Source organism: Rhyacophila brunnea, unplaced genomic scaffold (genome assembly GCF_057557595.1).
Source record: "Rhyacophila brunnea isolate RB1 unplaced genomic scaffold, BYU_Rbru_1.0 scaffold_24, whole genome shotgun sequence".
Classification (NCBI taxonomy): Eukaryota; Metazoa; Arthropoda; class Insecta; order Trichoptera; family Rhyacophilidae; genus Rhyacophila; species Rhyacophila brunnea.
This window is the reverse complement of record NW_028232904.1, coordinates 16,500,764-16,518,921: the sequence shown is the minus strand read 5'-3', so window position 1 is coordinate 16,518,921 and position 18,158 is coordinate 16,500,764. Positions and strand designations below refer to the sequence as shown.

Here is an 18,158-nt window from a genome sequence, read left to right as displayed (position 1 = left end):
GAGCTCATCGCGATTACTCTGCATCGTTTATTTCTACTCCGAACATTGTCACTCTTTGTACTTTGCATCATCTGCTATATTCGGTAAATTGCGAGAGTAATTGTTGATGGAATTCACAATTAGGAAATCTGCTGACCGCTATACTGTTACAACTTCGAGGCGTTTTGATGACAAATTCCGAGGTAGTCGACTCTCATCGAAGTGTGTCACAGCTGTAGAATGAGCTGATCGTAGATGCGGCGATTGTGAATCGCTAATTCTTGCGTTGTCGTAATTATTACTTTGGTAAGGCCCGAGGTTTTTGACCGCTACATATTGTATGTCATAAACTAGATAGACGACAGTTTTGTCTTTGCTAACGACCTAGAAGACCTTCAGAACAGGATGCAGGAGCTTGCAAATGAAAGCCGCAAAACAGGTTTACAGATAAATATCACAAAGATAACAGTGATATTAAACTGATTTGCTGAACCAAAACCAATCCTCATAAATGGTACTCAAATCAATCAGGTCAATAACTACGTCTATCTAGGATAACATATCATCAATTGACAGTAGTATGTATGATTCTTTGCCGAACCAAACTGGCATGGCATGCATTTGGACCCCTGAATAGTATCTTCAAAGGTGACCTACTATTGTATCTTAAACGTAAAGTGTTCAACCAATGTGTGCTACCATCGCTCACGTATGCCTGTGAAACATAGACTTTTAATTTAAGAAAAATCCAAAAATTACGAGTAGCGCAATGTGGCATTCAAAGGCTTATGCTGGGCATAATGCGGAAAGATAACAAAATAAACCAATGGATAAGAAAGCCGATAAAAGTACGCGATGTGATAAAGATCATTAAGCAGGTGAAAAAATGACAACCGCTGGACAAATTTCGTCACACAATTATACTCAAAATGCACTAAACTACCACGAGCTCAAACCTACAAAACTAGATAAGAAGGGGATAATGGTTCAAAGCCCAGATACCTCATAACTAGGGAATCCAATCCCGAGCAAAAATTCTGATCCCGGGATGTCGGGATTACAATTTGACAATCCCGAGATTGGTATTTTTTTCCATTAATAAAAAAATTAAATTTACAAATAACATCAATAAAATCGGTCAAAAATAAATCTAGTATAATTATATACTATTTAAGACATTTATTGTTAATATTGTATACGTTCTATCTTGGAAATACATAAGTTTAACGGAGTAAATAATATTGTCATATAAATAATAATGTGAATTTAATATGAGATTGCTGTTTCTGATAGTAAATAATTAATGAATGGGTTAGCGAGATTTAAAATAGTAAAGCAAATCATGGTGTACTCTTGGGCTTTCCGCTTCATAAATCTAATTAGTCAGCCAAATTATGAAACTGCTATAAAACCTATGAGATCATGGTAGAATTACTTTGTTAATAGTGCGAAGCATTGTTTTTTTCCAATCTTTCTCATTTTTATTAATTTATGTGAAAAAATAAAATGAATTGTCAACTTACACATTGGTATAAATCAAACTTCTTCCAAACTCAGTTTATTTCTAATGTAGTTATTTGTTATTAAAAGTATTTTTTCTGTTTTATTTTCTATAAAAATTTATACAAAAATCAATCTTGAAAGTTTTAAGATTGTGTTTATCAATCCCGGGATTCATAGGTATCGAAAATAGCTCGAGATCCCGGGATTGGAATCCCTACTCATAACCAAGGATTATTCAAATGGGATGCCAGAAAAAGACGCTGGATACACGAACTGATAACATTTTGTGGATCTTCGTGGAAGTAAAGAATTAGAGATTGAAAAGTTTTGGATTGACCTCGGCTAAATATGTTGATAATGTTATTTTTCATATTTTTAATATAAACCAAATTTTTTTAGCAATATTTTAATGCTTGACTCAGTAGTCGCTAAACCAGAAGAGTTATAATAGATTTCGAATGAAAATGGAGGTAAAAGAAAGAAGAACCAATGGTACGTTATTAATCCAATCGGACATTTTTTCTACAATTCTCTTTTCTCAGAAGGTAAATTCATTTTTGTTCTTTTTCTTATTTTCCATTTCACATTATGGTAGCCATAAGTATCGTTTACTCTCTCAAATTGAGTATAAAAGCGATAAATGGCTTTTCGCATTATTTGCGAAGGTAAATTTATTCATTTTCCTTAGCGGAAGTGAGATTTTGAAATTATATACTAACTTAAGCCGGGAAATCAAAATTGTATTTTATATTAATATTGTTATATATTTATTTTGTAAGCCCGTAAGGGAGTAACTCGTTGAATTTGTTGTTTTCATACCAGTGGTGAAGTGTGCCTATTGTTATAAGTTAGACAATAGGTAATCTAAATCAAGTGCTAGTGTCGAGGCTTGGACGAAACCGAAATGTAAGTATGACCACATAAACATAAACCCAACCCCTAAACGAAACCCGTTTCGCACCACAACCAGTCTTAATCAGGTGTATCACAAAGCTCTTCGTTTCGACTTAAAACGTCAATAGTTATACTTGCATAGAAATATCTCCAGAGCTTTTACTCTTAAGTCGACACTGACTCTAATTTACTTTTACTGAGTTTAAATGAATAGTTTTTTTTAATCAAAAGCTAATATTATGAAAAAGTGAAAATATCTTCGCGTAGACAGTATGATGTAACAAACGTTTTAAGTGCAATAAAATTAGCTTTTGTGGCGACCAGGTTGGAAGGCCCGATGGCATCTAGAAAAAAATATATACAAGGATGTGGCGGATCCATGATGCCCTTCAAATGTGATGAAGTGGAAGTTGGTGACTTTCATCTTACGCCGCCTCCCCGGCTTGATGGTGAAAAACTATTCACGAGGAAGCGGGCTATTTATTCATCTTAGAGCGAAGCCACACGAGCGCTGCGTACGCGCTGCGTCGCGAGACCGCTGCATTCCAACTGCGAGCGGAAGTGAGAACGCACCGCTGTTGCGTACTCACTCCCACTTGCAGTCGGAATACATCGGTCTCGCGACACAGCGTGTACGCAGCGCTTGTGTGGTTTCGCTCTTATGGCGCTGGATGTGGTGCTAAAGACCAGGCAGAAAAAATTTGATCCCTTCACCGAAAGCAAGCATACAAATAATCAAAGTGTTTTTTTTTTTGCAAATTTCAAATGACAAATGTAAATAACCGCTTTGACTCCGAACTATTGCACCAATCAATTTTTGACTTGACTCCATGGCTTCACTAGGGTCTATGAGCTTAGTCTTGTTAACCGTTCAATATCTCCATATAGCGGAGAAATACTCGCACCGTGAGTGTAAAACCAGGGCATCTGCAAAAAACATATTTTGGATATATAGGGTTTGAAGTCTTCGTTTTGTTAGGAGAAAAAATAGAGTTTCTAAAAAAACCATAATATTTGGTATATATTATCTACATTATATTGCATGTTCTTTTAGTTACTTCACATTTACATTATCAAGTTCACGACTTTTGCAGCTGTTTTGCATTTAATCTCGAAATTGAAATATTTGCAGATGCCTTAGTTTTACACTCACGGTGCGAATGATTCAAATCACATACTCTGGGAATAGTTTTAAATTGTGTACGAAAATGAAGAAATCGCTCAATTTGATTCAACCAGCTATTTGGGCCCAATGGACATGGGACAATGGGCCCATCCGACCTGGTCGTACGTGTTCTTCTATTCCATGGGTAGTATTAACTTAAAGTCATATACATTCAGTTTAAAGCACATTTGAGTGCATGGCGATATAAGTCTTGGGCAATTGCTCCTGAAACATTCCTAGTCATAAATAAAACTGTGCTTCACTCCAAACATAGGGTCCCGTAATCGCCTGATTAATACTGGGTGTTTTGCGGATGATTATGGTTTGGTTGGGCCATTATCTTCATTGATAAATATTAATAAAAGTAAATTATGTGTTGTCTACTAAACGTGGCATATTATGGTGTTTATATTCTTTCTTTGGTTTTGATTCATTGAGTACTTGCATTGGATCAAAAACATAATAGAGAACACACTTTTTTTATTTGACCATTCACAGCTCTGTTGACGGCTTCTCTAGAAGTTCTGAAAACTCTGGACACTTAATACAAATTTTATTTTTTATAACTGTATGAGTCATCAATGTGAGGGTCGATGGTGTTTTGAATGAAAGACGATCGTGGTTATTCGTGATGATGGAGGAGTGAGAGTTTATTTATGGTTACATATAAGTACAAGGGTACAATCTGTATGATAATATAAATAAGCTGATATTACATAGACTGAGATAGTAACGGATCAAGTGCTTAGATTCGAGTGACATGTCCGATGAATTATTATTCGCTATTTATACAATCAAAATAATATCTACCAATAATAATTTAGGAAATAACCATATTAATCGAGTTAGCTACTTACTGTCATTTGCGTCAATGGACATACGAGTAGCTGACTGTCGTATAAAATAATTATAGATATCGCGAAAATAACCTTTGCCATAAGCTATTTACTAATTGTACTATAATTTGACACTACGGAAATGCATATTAAAGAATTTTTAACTGCGTTTCAGTATTTAATATAGAAAATCAATCTGCTAACATAGGTAATGAGTTGTTTATTGCCATATAACGATTAGTTTTAACGGTTTTAGGTTTACCTTTCGTTACACCCTAATTCCACCATTATAGTAAAGTTATACCTAGCATATTTGTCATAATAATACTACTTTCTCTTCCAGATGTTACTATATTGTTAAGTCATTTTATAAAAGTTAAAATTAACCCTAAATCCTTTATTATTATTAATTTACTACTACGGGTCTTTATTGACCTATCAAAAATTGCTCACCATACGTAGTATTACTAACTCGTAAACTTTTAGTGTGTACACAATAGCGAACTAACTCTAGCGATCAAAGTTTCACTTAAGCAAAGATTCAAACCACTAATATGCCCGATCGATTTCCTTTGACGTTGCCTTTCTTAAAAGGTGTAATTACGCACTTAAAATCTTAGCCTGTTTCAAAGTTTTCGCATAAACAATCCATTATACTGTATACATTGTATTGATGTAGATTCGGGACGAATTGGTAACATTCATCCAATAAAACACACCATCCGAGACTTACCCACAGAGGCGCAGCACACTAATTATATGCAATTTATGTGGCGCATAGCCGTTGAGTCGCAAAAATCACTCCAGACATATTTAAAACCTCAAACTAAATGACATTTTCTTGCGAATTTAGGAATTTTTTATCATTGTTCATATAGACGTCAGTAAATAATGTTGAAAAATCAATTTATATAGTAGTGAATATGAAGTGGAAACCATTTTTTGTGATTTTTTTTAAGTATAAAAAGTCGCCAGAGTCTTTAATATATTTAACTCAACAATTCAAGTAACGCAATTTAGAAAGCGCTTCAGAGCGTATTGTAAGAACCATAAGTTAAAATTCGTCGCAACTAGATAAGATTCCTATATCATAGTGGTCAATGCACGTGGGCGCAAATCCCGAAAGACGCAGGTTCGAATCCTGCTGGGTGTCGTATTTTGTTCAAAAAAGATTTTTTCTATTGGTTATTTATATATTTCTCAGAAGTGTTTTAAAATTATATTCGTGCAACCATTTAGTTGACAAACAAAAAAAAAGTGAGATACTCAGTTGAAGTTGTTTTAACAGATTTTTTTTACAAGAAATGCCATTTATTCAACCAATTGGGTCGATATTCTGAGTTCAAACACACGTTTAAAAACTACATGTGAATTTACCAAACTCGGGAATCGATATCATAACCATTGGGTCTATTCTATACTTATCGACCGCTAAAGTGATAAGGTGATAGATATTATCGAGCTTAGGGTAGGTTTATATCAAAGTATTAGCACTTATTGCAACAATTACAACCAACGTATAGTTATTGTTGAAAAAGTGCTATATTTTAACAGCAGCAATAGAGGCGCTGTTAAAATGTAGCGCTTATTGCAACAATTACAACCAATGTATTGTATTTGTTACAATAAGTGCTAATACTTTGATACAAACCAACCCTAAGTTTGATAATATTTATCACTTTATCACTTTAGCGGTCGATAAGTACAGAATAGATCCACATAAATTAGGTAAGTAGTTACTAAATATAAATCCTTGTAATATTCATTCAACTGTGATAGGTATAAATATTTAAACATATCTATGAAAAGGTAATACATTTTGAGTTATAACTTTATAATTACCAGAAGATACATTTAATATCTACATATGTATATGGCAATATTATAATTATTATTAATATGTTAAATTCTTTATATTATTCCGTTTCAAAGCAGAGTTAATAAACCTTTCCTGTGGCTCACTTTGCATGTTGCCGAACCAAAATACCCCTAGTAATTAAAAGCATTTAAAATATTTAAATGAATCCTGGTTATTCGGTCACATTCTCGGAAATATTAATTATTCCAGTTTATTCAAAAGCGTATACTTCTTTCATGTCATTTTGCATACCTCATAATATTTAAATTAATCTTCCTTTGGTTATTTTATAATCAACTTTCATGAGATAAATATTTTTTTTTAAATAACCAATAAACTTTAATAAAGGATTACTATGTACTCCTTTCGCTTCTCGGTCTTTCCTCTATGATTAAATGCAACTTCTATTCCTGCGCGACCAGACACTTAAGGTTGAAAAGATTAAGTAGATAAAGTATGTAGGTTGTTGTTGCTTGGATTGTGAGGGGAGAGGTTAATTTTATCGTTATAAGAATAAATAAATTCAATATAATATAGTACTGATATACTGGTGAGATTGATGTGATCGAGAGATTGATCGTACTAATTAACTGAGAGACTGGACTCGAGTGGACTGACGGTTGACTATGTCGAGTAATCGGACTCAATGTGAGAGTGGTGTATCTAGTAACGGACTCGTGGCGATAGTGAGGATTTATGGATTGTCCTTTCTCATTATACAAATGCAGTTCATATATACAAGAGACATTGTCGCAATTAACAAATCATAATAGACCCTACTGATCTAGCTATGATTGAGGAAATGCTGACAATCGTTTTCGCTCTATTGTTTTGTTTTGATAATACAATGTACATATTAAAGCGTGTCACCCATGTAATTCTGAGTGGTATGATTGTTACATACTCCACCTTTTATGATATTCTGCTTCTTCGCTTGGTCAGCCTAGCGCTGTGATTACTAACTGGGTTTCGACCGTTTCGAACCATGGCGCTCCGCACGGAAAAGCTCAACCAAAATTAATTACATTTTGTAACATTTTTATAAAAGTTTAACGTGACTTGAATTACAGCAATGATTTGCCTATTTGGAAAGTTAAATTTATTGAGGTTTAGATATTGCATCATAATAATTGTTATTGAACTAAAGCGAATTCTACTTACAGAGAGAATTTTTGTAAATGAAGGGATACAAATCGAGGAACTCAGTAAACCCGGGAAATGCAGGGTTCGATTTCCTGCCGGGGTGGCTTACTTTTTTTAAGTTTTTTTCTATTGGTTATAATATACCTATATTATCTCAGAAAGTGTTTTTCAACATTATGTATGTTATCTCTAATTGTTGCCATCCCAGATTAGCAAATAAAAATTTCAAAGATTTTTTTCTTTCAGAAATGTTTAATAATCGTTCATTTACGAGTTAATGCCCATGTTTCCGAGGCAAATATGATCAATAAAGGGTAGGCGGGACTTCAGTTGTTTTGATAGACTGATTCTATGAAGATAATGATGATTCTATTGTCTTCTGATCACAATAACTGACTGAACACACTTAAACAGCTTTTTTTTCAACTGACATAAATGGAAACATATTTCCAATTTTTTAAGAAGGCGTCTAGTACTATAAATACCCTTTTCAGTACCGGTTTTGACAAAACAATCATATTATCTATATCACTCTAATTGATATTTTTTCTTTCCTCAGCAATGACAAACCCATGTCTCTCTCAGCACCAGCGTCTCCTGGCCGCGAGAACTCTCCAAGTCAAAAGAACCGGCGCGACGGAGACTCGACGTCTACATGCTGTCCGCCGCAGTGCACGTGTCCATATTTTGGAGACAGGCCTGCTCCTCCACCGGCGAGACCTCAGTTAGTTGTTAGGTGAGTAACATATTTAATTGATATAATATTTGACTACTCATTAGTGAACGTTTTAGAATAACTCGGAAACATTCTTAGATATTAAAAATAATATATCTGAAAAATATATTATGTACCGTGAGGGATTCGAACTTGTATCCATCAATAATTCCAGCTAATCTGCTTTATCTATTAACCAATTTGTGTTACATCAATTATTATATACTTGGTTGTGCTTAAGTTAATTATTAATTTTTAAATATATTTACTTTATATATAATGAACATGATAAATTACAAATCGACTGTGTTTAGGGAAAAGGGCGTAACCCTCAATTTTTCGAAAAGTGCTTTTATTAGATATTAACAATGTATACAACTAAATACACGTTGTGTAAAAAGGAAGTAAGCCGCAAATACCGGATTTCCTGGATGCCTAAATTCAGGTTTTAATTGAGCTTGAAGTAAGTTTTAATTTTAGGAAAAAGGCATTTACCCTCAAATTTAATGATTTTTCTGTAATAACTTCTTTAATTATTATTATATCGAAAAGATATTCCACAAAATTATCAATCGTCATGCACCCAATGTCTAAATTATTTATTTATATATTATCTTTTAAATATTGAACCAAATCATTCAAAAAACGTTGTTTGCCCCTTCTGTAAATTTTTTTTCTGTGAGGGTTACGCTTTTTTTCCTAAACATGGTCGAAATTTAAAGCGTTTAAAATTTTTCAATTAAAATACAAGGTAACATGGAAGCACGCCGAGTGCACTAAATATACTCTATCTTAAAAACTTAACTCATTCTCACGTAAGTGAAATATATCAATATCCAAAGCGATTTGATTGAACACAGTTATTGTCCTGCCAATTGGCATTACCAATGGCAGGTTAATTCTGCACCTTGGGAGAACAATAATTAATAACGAATGCTCCCGATTTCTAAGATAATTCAGGGATACAAAAATCAATACTACCAATATTACTAGAGTTTCTATTTACACCGCGTGTAAGTAAAAAAAAAAATATAGAGCTCAATAAAACTGTAGCTTAAAGTTTATAAGATATATATATATGAGTGTTTCACAAGCATGGTGAACCAAGTCCATTCTAGTTATTACAACGTTTTTATTAGCTCGTCTTCGTATTTGTCCGGTGGTTGTTTATTCAGTACAAATCTTGCAATCGATTTTTAACTAACTTCCCGACTAGCTAGACATTTGAAACTTTTAGAATATGACAGACCACTATGCCAATGCATTCTTTTAATACTTTTAGCCATCTTTAAGTATAATTAATAATTATAATTTTCAGTTAATTATGTTTTGTATGAAAAGTTATTTCGGAAGAAATCCGTAATCCAATCCACTATTATCGGTTGCTAAGTGGGTGGTCCTAGCAACTAAATTATTAATATATACGTGCGTTACTATGGAAATCAAAATGACATTTCAGTATTCTATATTTGTTTGTTTTTTATTTACTTCATATCAAGTACAAGTTTGAGCATATTGAGCGTTATTAAACAGAAAATTTAAAAACGTTGTATATAAAAAGTTCTTTTTATCTCGTAATTATTTTTGGTAAGCTAGGTTGAAACATAATATTTGAGTATTTCTAAATCTGATACGTGTTATGTATGTATGAGCATTGGCTAATAATAATCTCTATCAAGCTATAATCTCGCCTTAATCCATCTAATTCTAATAGGTTTCCAATGTTTTATTTTTCCCCTGGCTGTTCTGTTTCGTCAATGTTCTGCTTTGTCACCATTCTGTTTTGTCACTGTTCTATTTTGTCATATTCTTTTTGGTCATAAAACTCTTCGAAATATGTTGCATGCGACATCATGCGTGATTTACAACCAACAATGTTGCAATTATGCTGTGTGCAGTGATACATTAAATTATATGTGTTTTGTTAATGCCAACAAAACGACATCGACAAATTCGACATGTCGAAGTCGAGAAGAGTTTGTATATTATGCGACCCGGCATACACAAATGCAAGTCATCGTTTGAGGTAGAACGCTGAACATGAGTAGGAATATGGTCTTTATTATTCTTATTGACTGAACTAAAATATTGTATTGATCATTACCAGATGGGAAGGTGGCGCAGCTCGTACATCCAGAGCCACGACTGGCACTTCCACTACTACCAGCACAGTAGCAACACGCCAGCCTACTCCGACGAGATCTTCGAGTCTTCTCTTGGCCAGGACATCATCAAGGCACGGCAGGATCATCAGACTGGAGCAGAAGGCCACTAAAGTCTTAGGCGTTGTTTTCTTTACATTCGTGATTCTATGGACACCCTTTTTTGTGCTGAATCTTGTGCCCAGCTTTTGCGAGGAGTGTGAAAGCAGAGTCAGTCATTGGGTGAGTAGACCAAATTTAATAGTACAGAATAACTACTCAGTAACTAACTATATAGCCTTATTATTTCGGACTATCTTCCACTAAATGACAGAAGCCTAAGAGTTGAGATTTCATTATAAAGATATTGTGTCTTCAAATAATACAAACAAGCTATTTTTACATAGTCGAGTTTCTGACAGACCTGTATTTTAAATTATTATAAAACACAGTTGAAAGCTAACTCAGTAAGAAGGCATCAAATTTCCCGTCTCGAGAACATATTATTAGAAAGATTTACATATTGTATTTCAAAAACACGTTCACTTAATATTAACAGTGGCTATTTTTCAAAACTGGACATGTCCACTGTTCACTCGTCAGAGATAAATGAACTTTTCAAATAAAAACACAGAGCAAAAACACGCACGTGACAAAAACCAAACTGTCAGATTGTATGACAACATACTTGTTTACGTGACTCAATACAGTCCCACCATTAGCTGAAAGTGACATGTCTCATTTCGAATGTCAACAACGTTGGACGTGTCCCTATTTGAATGTCAACCTACTTTTTGAAACCTCTTTTCATTATGAAATTGGTGTTTTGTGGCTATTTTTGAAAGTCAACAAAGTGTGTATGAGGTTATAGAATGATATTCCGATAATAAGTCATTTTCGTCATATATGGACATGTCCAGTTTTGAAAGTTAACCACTGTTTTCAAATCATAAAATGTATTGTTTTCAGAATGCCAATTACAAATTCGTAACCTGCGGCCATTTTATGACTTACGAGATATCGATTAAACCTTTTTTTTGTGATTTTACCGAGGCTTTGACTGCGACTCGCTGTCATATCGCCTCTTCTCTTCTAGAAGGGGATCCGTCGATCAGGTCCTCAATCCTATTCTGTTAAATAACTTTACAATTTTGCCTAGCTCTTCCGTCTTACCTACCGCCAGGACACCATTCAATTCGTCGACATTCTCATAGATATCCGTAATTCGCCGCTGTACTATGTGAAGTTCATTTTTAGGGCATTGTAGTGCTATATGTACAATGTCCTCTAAAACATAACATTCATCGCAGAGTTGCGATTCGCTTCTTCCCATGAGGACATCAAATCTTTTGCCCATTGTGTGCCCTGTTATTAGCCTAAGTATTAACTTAAGCTCATTCCTCGTCAAAGAAGACTCTACAAATCAGGCCACCTCTCGTGGTGATGGTAGAAGAGACTTACTCCTTTTCCTCTTTTCTAATGATGCTCTATGGTGAAAATCTATCCACATACTTTGGCCCATTTTCTTTATAGCCTCATTCCAGTCCAGGTTGTCTGGTATCCACTGATGTGGGGTACCCCTTAATAGCCAACTTCTTTTGCCAGATCATTCATCCTTTCATTGCCCTCAATACCCATGTGCGATGGGATCCATTGAAGGCATAGATCTCCTACTAGGTACTTATGTTTATGTGTTCATGTACCGTATTTTGTTTAGTTAAATTAACATTCATTCATAATAGAATATCAATACACATCCTTTACTGATACATTATTATGCTATAATGGCAATCATGTCAGTATAACAATAAAATGAGTCGGGTAAAAGCAAAGGCGCTTTTCTCCATCACCGATACATTGCGATATAAGGATTAAAATAATTACACAGTTTTGAGGGGGGTGTATATACGTACAGTATACGCTTTATTATAGGTATTAAATATACTGAGCAACTTCAAAACTTGTCGTCGCTGTAGGATTGGTTTGTCGAATAAACCAAACGTCAAATGTTCAGGAGACGAAATACAAATTTTATTACCCGATATTTTAAATCCATGGAGGTATTTAAATTGTTGTTTTTACAGCATATGAATGCTATATTCACTACAATGTAATTTAAATAAAAGGATGGTTCAAGTCCATTTAGATACAAAAAATCATTCTGCGTTGAAAGGTCGATTTCGACAAAAACGGATATTCGACAAACCAATCATGTAGCAACGCTGTGTAAATAAAAAATACCAACGTTATTTTCCAAAATTTGAACATTACAGATAGTGGCTATAGTGTATTTTTAAAATGGAGAGTAGCCCTTTTGCTTCCTACTCAAATGGTACTTATTTTTGCAGGTATTTGACTTTGTCACGTGGTTAGGGTACGCCAGTTCTATGGTGAACCCGATTTTCTACACCATTTTCAACAAGGTTTTCAGACAGGCCTTCAGGCGGGTTCTCCTCTGCCGGTACTGCAAGAGGGCGCGATGGGTGGCGCCTCCCAACAGATAGCGCCCGCCTGCGCGGAGGGCGCAGCAGATTCCCAACAATTCGATGCCCTTCGCGCTATGAGATCCGAACCCCGGGTCTCAGGTGCAAAAATTGGACACTGTATGCACGACCACGGAACGAGAAACTATTTTCAATTCTAAACATATTGCGGATGTTGTGTTGTGATTTGAAAAAATAATTGTCTTATGAACCTATTTTTAATGACTTTGTGTTTACTGTGTATAAATAATAAAATGAATAATCATAACTGACATTTTTGTTCAAATGGAGTTAAGCCTTTTAGGATGTTTATTTTCTATATTTTTAATCTACTGCCAAAAAATATTAATATTAAGCATGTTTTTACGTATTTTATAAAAAGTACACGAAGCAGAAATTTGATATGTCAAAAAAATTAGATTCATTTACCTATCTCCTACCTACGCACCATGGACTTAGGGCTTTTTTATTTTAATAAAGCTAATAAGACTCCACGTTTACTTCATGGAAATTCATGTTATAATTTTTTTATTATAATATCGTGCATTGGATAATAATCACATATGCAAATATTGTTTCACGTGTTTCGTTCACACAGTATACTTTATCAAGTAAAAGAGTGTTATTGTGAGATAATTATATTCAATGCTGTGGGAGGTTTGAGAGGAATGAGATATATATTTAATGTGACAATGGGAGAACTGGTAAACATACAAATTCCAATTTAATCGTCGGGGGAGGGGGTGTTTTTCAATGGGAAATTTTGTGGTAGGGAACAATTAGAATTTTAAACGTTGTTACTTGATTTGTGAAAGGTTTTAATATTATATTTTTATTCTAATAGCATTGGAATTTTGTAACTCGTTAAATATTTCCATGTGAATGAAACACGCGTCGTATTAATAATTATCATTAATTATTATACATCCGCCCATTTGTAAAGTATCAGGACGTAAATATTCGTACATATAAAGATGATTTTAATATAACATACTTATTATTTTCCATGATTAATGAAATAATATACATATATATTATATAGAATTTATGAACTCGTGTTTACTTTTATAATCTAGCGATATGTCGATATTGGTAAAGCAAAAAGACGTATGCAAAGCATTTCATATCGAAGTAACAATTTTTATGACGAGCCGTAAGTGAAAAATATTTCAAATTATTATTTCATTTTGCTTTCATGTAAATAATATGTAGATTTTCCTTTACGCCATTTTGGTTTATAAACTCGGTTTGTAGGTGTTTGTTATGACTTTTGAAATTACTAAACTAAAAGGGCGTAAGTAAAATTTTAGGAAAAATTAAGTTAATCATTGGCGAATACTAGAAGTTAATTTTCACCAATCCAAAAGTATACTAAAAGGAGTCATTCCATTTCTAATTTACAAATTTTTGATTGCCTATTACTGAAAAACATCTCAAATAATTATTTTATTTTATTCTTATATAAGCATGTCCATTTTTCGTTACGGTCTCTTGATTAAGGCACTCGATATATAGGTATTTAATATGTATTATGTATTTCAAAAATGACGACCAAAAAGGGCGTAAGAGACATTGTAGAGAAAATTTGATTAATCTATAAGTTTAATTATTTTCTGCATGCCAAAATTATGTCAGATGTATATCAGGGAAGGAGTGCAGGCCACAGTTAAAATTTTTTTGTTTAGTGATTTGTGAAAAATATTTCAAATTATTATTTCATGTTGTTCTTATGCAAACATGTACATTGTCCGTTACGCTCTTTTGGTTTAGCTACTCGATATATAGATATTTATTATTAATTTCAAATACGCTAAAGCAAAAGAGCGTAAGAGACATTTTAGAGAAAATTAGGTTAATTATTATGGGCGATAATATTAATAAAAGTTTTATTTTTAGGATTCCCAACGTATGTCAGATGAATAAAAATTATTATAAAAGTATTATAACATTTTGCTTTCTTGTAAAGATGTACGTTATTTGTTACACCCTTTTGGTATATAATGTCGATAGGTATATTACATAATATATCATAATTTAAAAAAAAAAATACAAAGTGCTTTATAGAACAAAATTAAAAATGCATTATAACTAACATACAGATTTAATATAGCCATAAGAAAAATATATAATATAATTGAATATTATAATATGATTACGAATGAAATTCAATGTACATAGCAAATTTTTATTGTAAAAAATGTAAATAATAATATATTTGTTAACATAATGTGCTTTTGATGTTAAAATAATATCATTATCAGTCAATATTAATTTAGTGTTAGGCAGTTAGATAATATGGCCTAAGTTTAAATATTATAGACTGCCAAAAATATGGTACTAGGATCTTAAGTGTTTATATTATTAAATAGTATCTTATTAGGATGCAAAAGTGAGAAATTACGTACAAAATCATTAATGGTGAACAACAATTCTTCGTATACTAAAGCCAAAATAATCACAGTTTCATATCGCTATTTCAGTGCTGAAACAAGTTTTCATTTTTGAGTAACTGTACCTACAAGCTAGTTAATTTAGTCGTGGTTTTTGTAATTTTACTAATATGTTATTCTGATAAATTGAGAAAAAAATTATATTAAGCAATGAGTTACTAATAAACTGAACACAACGTGACTGACAATATCAAATTTAAAACATTAATCGCTTTGCGGTTCACTGCTTTCACTATGCGGAGTGGATAATATTACAATCAGATTTCAATAATATTATCGTCTCAGAGGATCAAAATACAATATATTGTTTATGGACGATTCAATATTTATATAAAACATACGATTAATATCCATTATTACTTCAATATTTTAACCAAAATCCACAAATGCTCTCTGAATGTTCGATAATACCTAACTAAACAAAAATTCAAACAAAAAAATAAGTCCTCTTTTGTTTTTTTCATTTACACATCGGATGTTGGCCACACAAAAAATGTTCTCTAAATGCTCCAATCGTTTTTGTATAACTGTAATCATTTTTTTTTAATCAAACGAAGTGGGCATAACAAATTTTAAATTCAATACTTTAAAATATGGCGTGGAAAATATACAGAAAGTATATTATTTTAAATGTAATATTGTGTCCATTATTATTTCACTAAATAACTATTTTAATTAGTATAATATGTATTTTTTCCTTGACCAAAGCCACCGAAAATTCTAGGAACTAGGGTATGTAACTTGAGCCGGTATTAGTGAATGATAATAAACAGGATTGGGAGCCATTTGCATAATTTTCCATAAATCAATTCCGATAATTGTTGGTATGTATTTGGCATAGCTATCTATATCATAAGCTAGTCTTTAAAAGCTCTTAAAAGGGAGTTTATTTTCGTAAAGTTAGCTAATGCAAATATCGGACTATAATGATATGAAATGAAATTAAAACAAAATATGTCATATTATCATTTATCCACGGTGTATCTACAATTAATGACAATTATTGTAATTACTATTATAGTAACCTTATCGTTCGTGGCGATGTTTTTTCGGGATCAGTTATTTTTTTTGTTTTTTATTCAAACACAAATAATAATATACTAAGCAAGGTAATAAATTACCAGATTGGCCTCGACAAGAGGTTTTGCTTCGGTCTTCAAAAGCTATTGAAGGACAAGCCTCTCTCAAATAAAAACATCCCTCTGTAAAGCTCTCATGTTCATAGTATTACTGTATGGATAATTAGTGAGCAAAGTGAGAGAAAGGTGCTGGAATATATTAGTCCTGATAATAAACCTTCGTACAATAATTAAAGTAAATGATATTTGGAGGTTGAGTTGATTTTATGAAGGCAAATAGATCACGTGCCATATGAAAATGCAGATTGTATTGGATCAGTCATATGTAGAGCATTCACATCTGTTTAAACCTAAACCTATTAACAAGGTAACCACGCGTTTCTAAACTAACTGACAACCGGGTACTTTTACACGGTTAACCGACCGAATTCTTAGTAGGTATTTGTACAAACAAAACAACGGTTTAAACCGGTTAGCTATTCGAAAAAAAACCGCTAATCGGGTAGTATTTTCCCAAGACATCAATATAAAATACTGGCAAAGATACCATCAAGGTTAGTTATATAATATACATCTTCTGAGGGCAAGATAAGAATCGTAAGACACAAACTAAGATACGGGAATTTGTAAATTTTTTTGGATACACTGGATCGTTCAGGATATAAAAAAGGTTTTTAGGGCCCCTAAATTCACCAAAAGATGTGGTTTAGTTGTTTATGACATGTTCAGTTGTTATGAAATATCCCAATTATTTAAGGAATTTCAAAAAAAAAACATTGTTGTACATATTCATATTTATTAAACATATTTTTCTTGACCTTTTTATTATTATATACATAACGAAAGAAGCTGGTTGCTGATCCAATAACATTGAGAGCAGTCCTGAAATTCTTAACGCAGCCTCGACCCATCAAAATTAGATAAACAAAACATCAAAGATTTCGGCTCTGTTTTGTTTTGGGAAAACAAAGGGCGGCTTGGGGAAAGGGTGAAATGAGAATGCAACCCTTGTCATGCACTGCGATCAAAAATTCAGTCTACGTAATAAATTATTCATGATATTTTTTAAATAAAATAATGTATATTATATCACTAATTATCAAGTATAAAAGTATTCATCTGTTTGATCTAAATTAATAAGGATTTCTTTTCTGTCAGCAAATCAGTTAAACATGACTTTCGTATTTGTTAGATTTATTTTTGAGCCAACTTAAGCATGTTCCTGTATTCTGCTTCGAAGGTTTTATGATACTATTAATACTATCAACCGAAGATGATCTTGGTAGAATTTGAATTTAAATTCTAATGGTTTTGTACTATTCCATTCCATATGCGTGTAAATCACGGACTCTAAGTAATAGAGAGATCCAGAAACTTAGATTGGCGCAACGTGGTATGGAGAGGTGCATGCTGGGCATAACGTGAAAGGACAGCCAGAGGAATGAGTGCATAAGGAAACAGACAAGGGTCTGCGATGTAATAGAGTTCGCTAAAAACCTCAAATTTAAATGGGCTGGACACATAGCTCGAAGAAGAGATAATCGTTGGACAAATCCAGTGGCACCCAAGAGGTACAAAACGTCCGCAAGGTACACCTATTGGCCGCTGGATAGATGAAATGATAAAGCTCTACGGAAGTACGTGGCATCGCAACGCACATGCCCGAGAGAAGTGGAATCTGCTTATTAACGCCTTTATCCATCAGTGGATAGATTCAAGCTGATGATGATGATGACTATTTCATTCTTCTGATAGTGTTTAGCGTGCTTCCAAATACTTTGGGTAATATTGTACCACGTTGTGGGATACCTTTTCTAAAAGGAAACCAGCAAAAAAGCTCTATACCGTTTGCTTTGCTGTATACATATATCAGTATTGAGACTTTATATAATTATATAGACCGGATATGATG

The 18,158-nt window shown here is 33.1% G+C and overlaps 1 protein-coding gene across 1 annotated transcript in view; it reads left to right on the top strand.

Moving 5' to 3' along the window:
• The window catches only part of 5-HT2B (5-hydroxytryptamine receptor 2B), a 284,462-nt gene extending 271,724 nt beyond the window's left edge, over window positions 1-12,738 (top strand). Inside the window, exons 7-9 of the mRNA XM_085951604.1 lie at window positions 7,938-8,114; window positions 10,201-10,477; window positions 12,583-12,738. Coding sequence (XP_085807730.1) covers window positions 7,938-8,114; window positions 10,201-10,477; window positions 12,583-12,738 — 610 coding nt within the window. The remainder of the gene's footprint in view (window positions 1-7,937; window positions 8,115-10,200; window positions 10,478-12,582) is intronic.
• The last annotated feature ends 5,420 nt before the right edge of the window (window positions 12,739-18,158 follow it).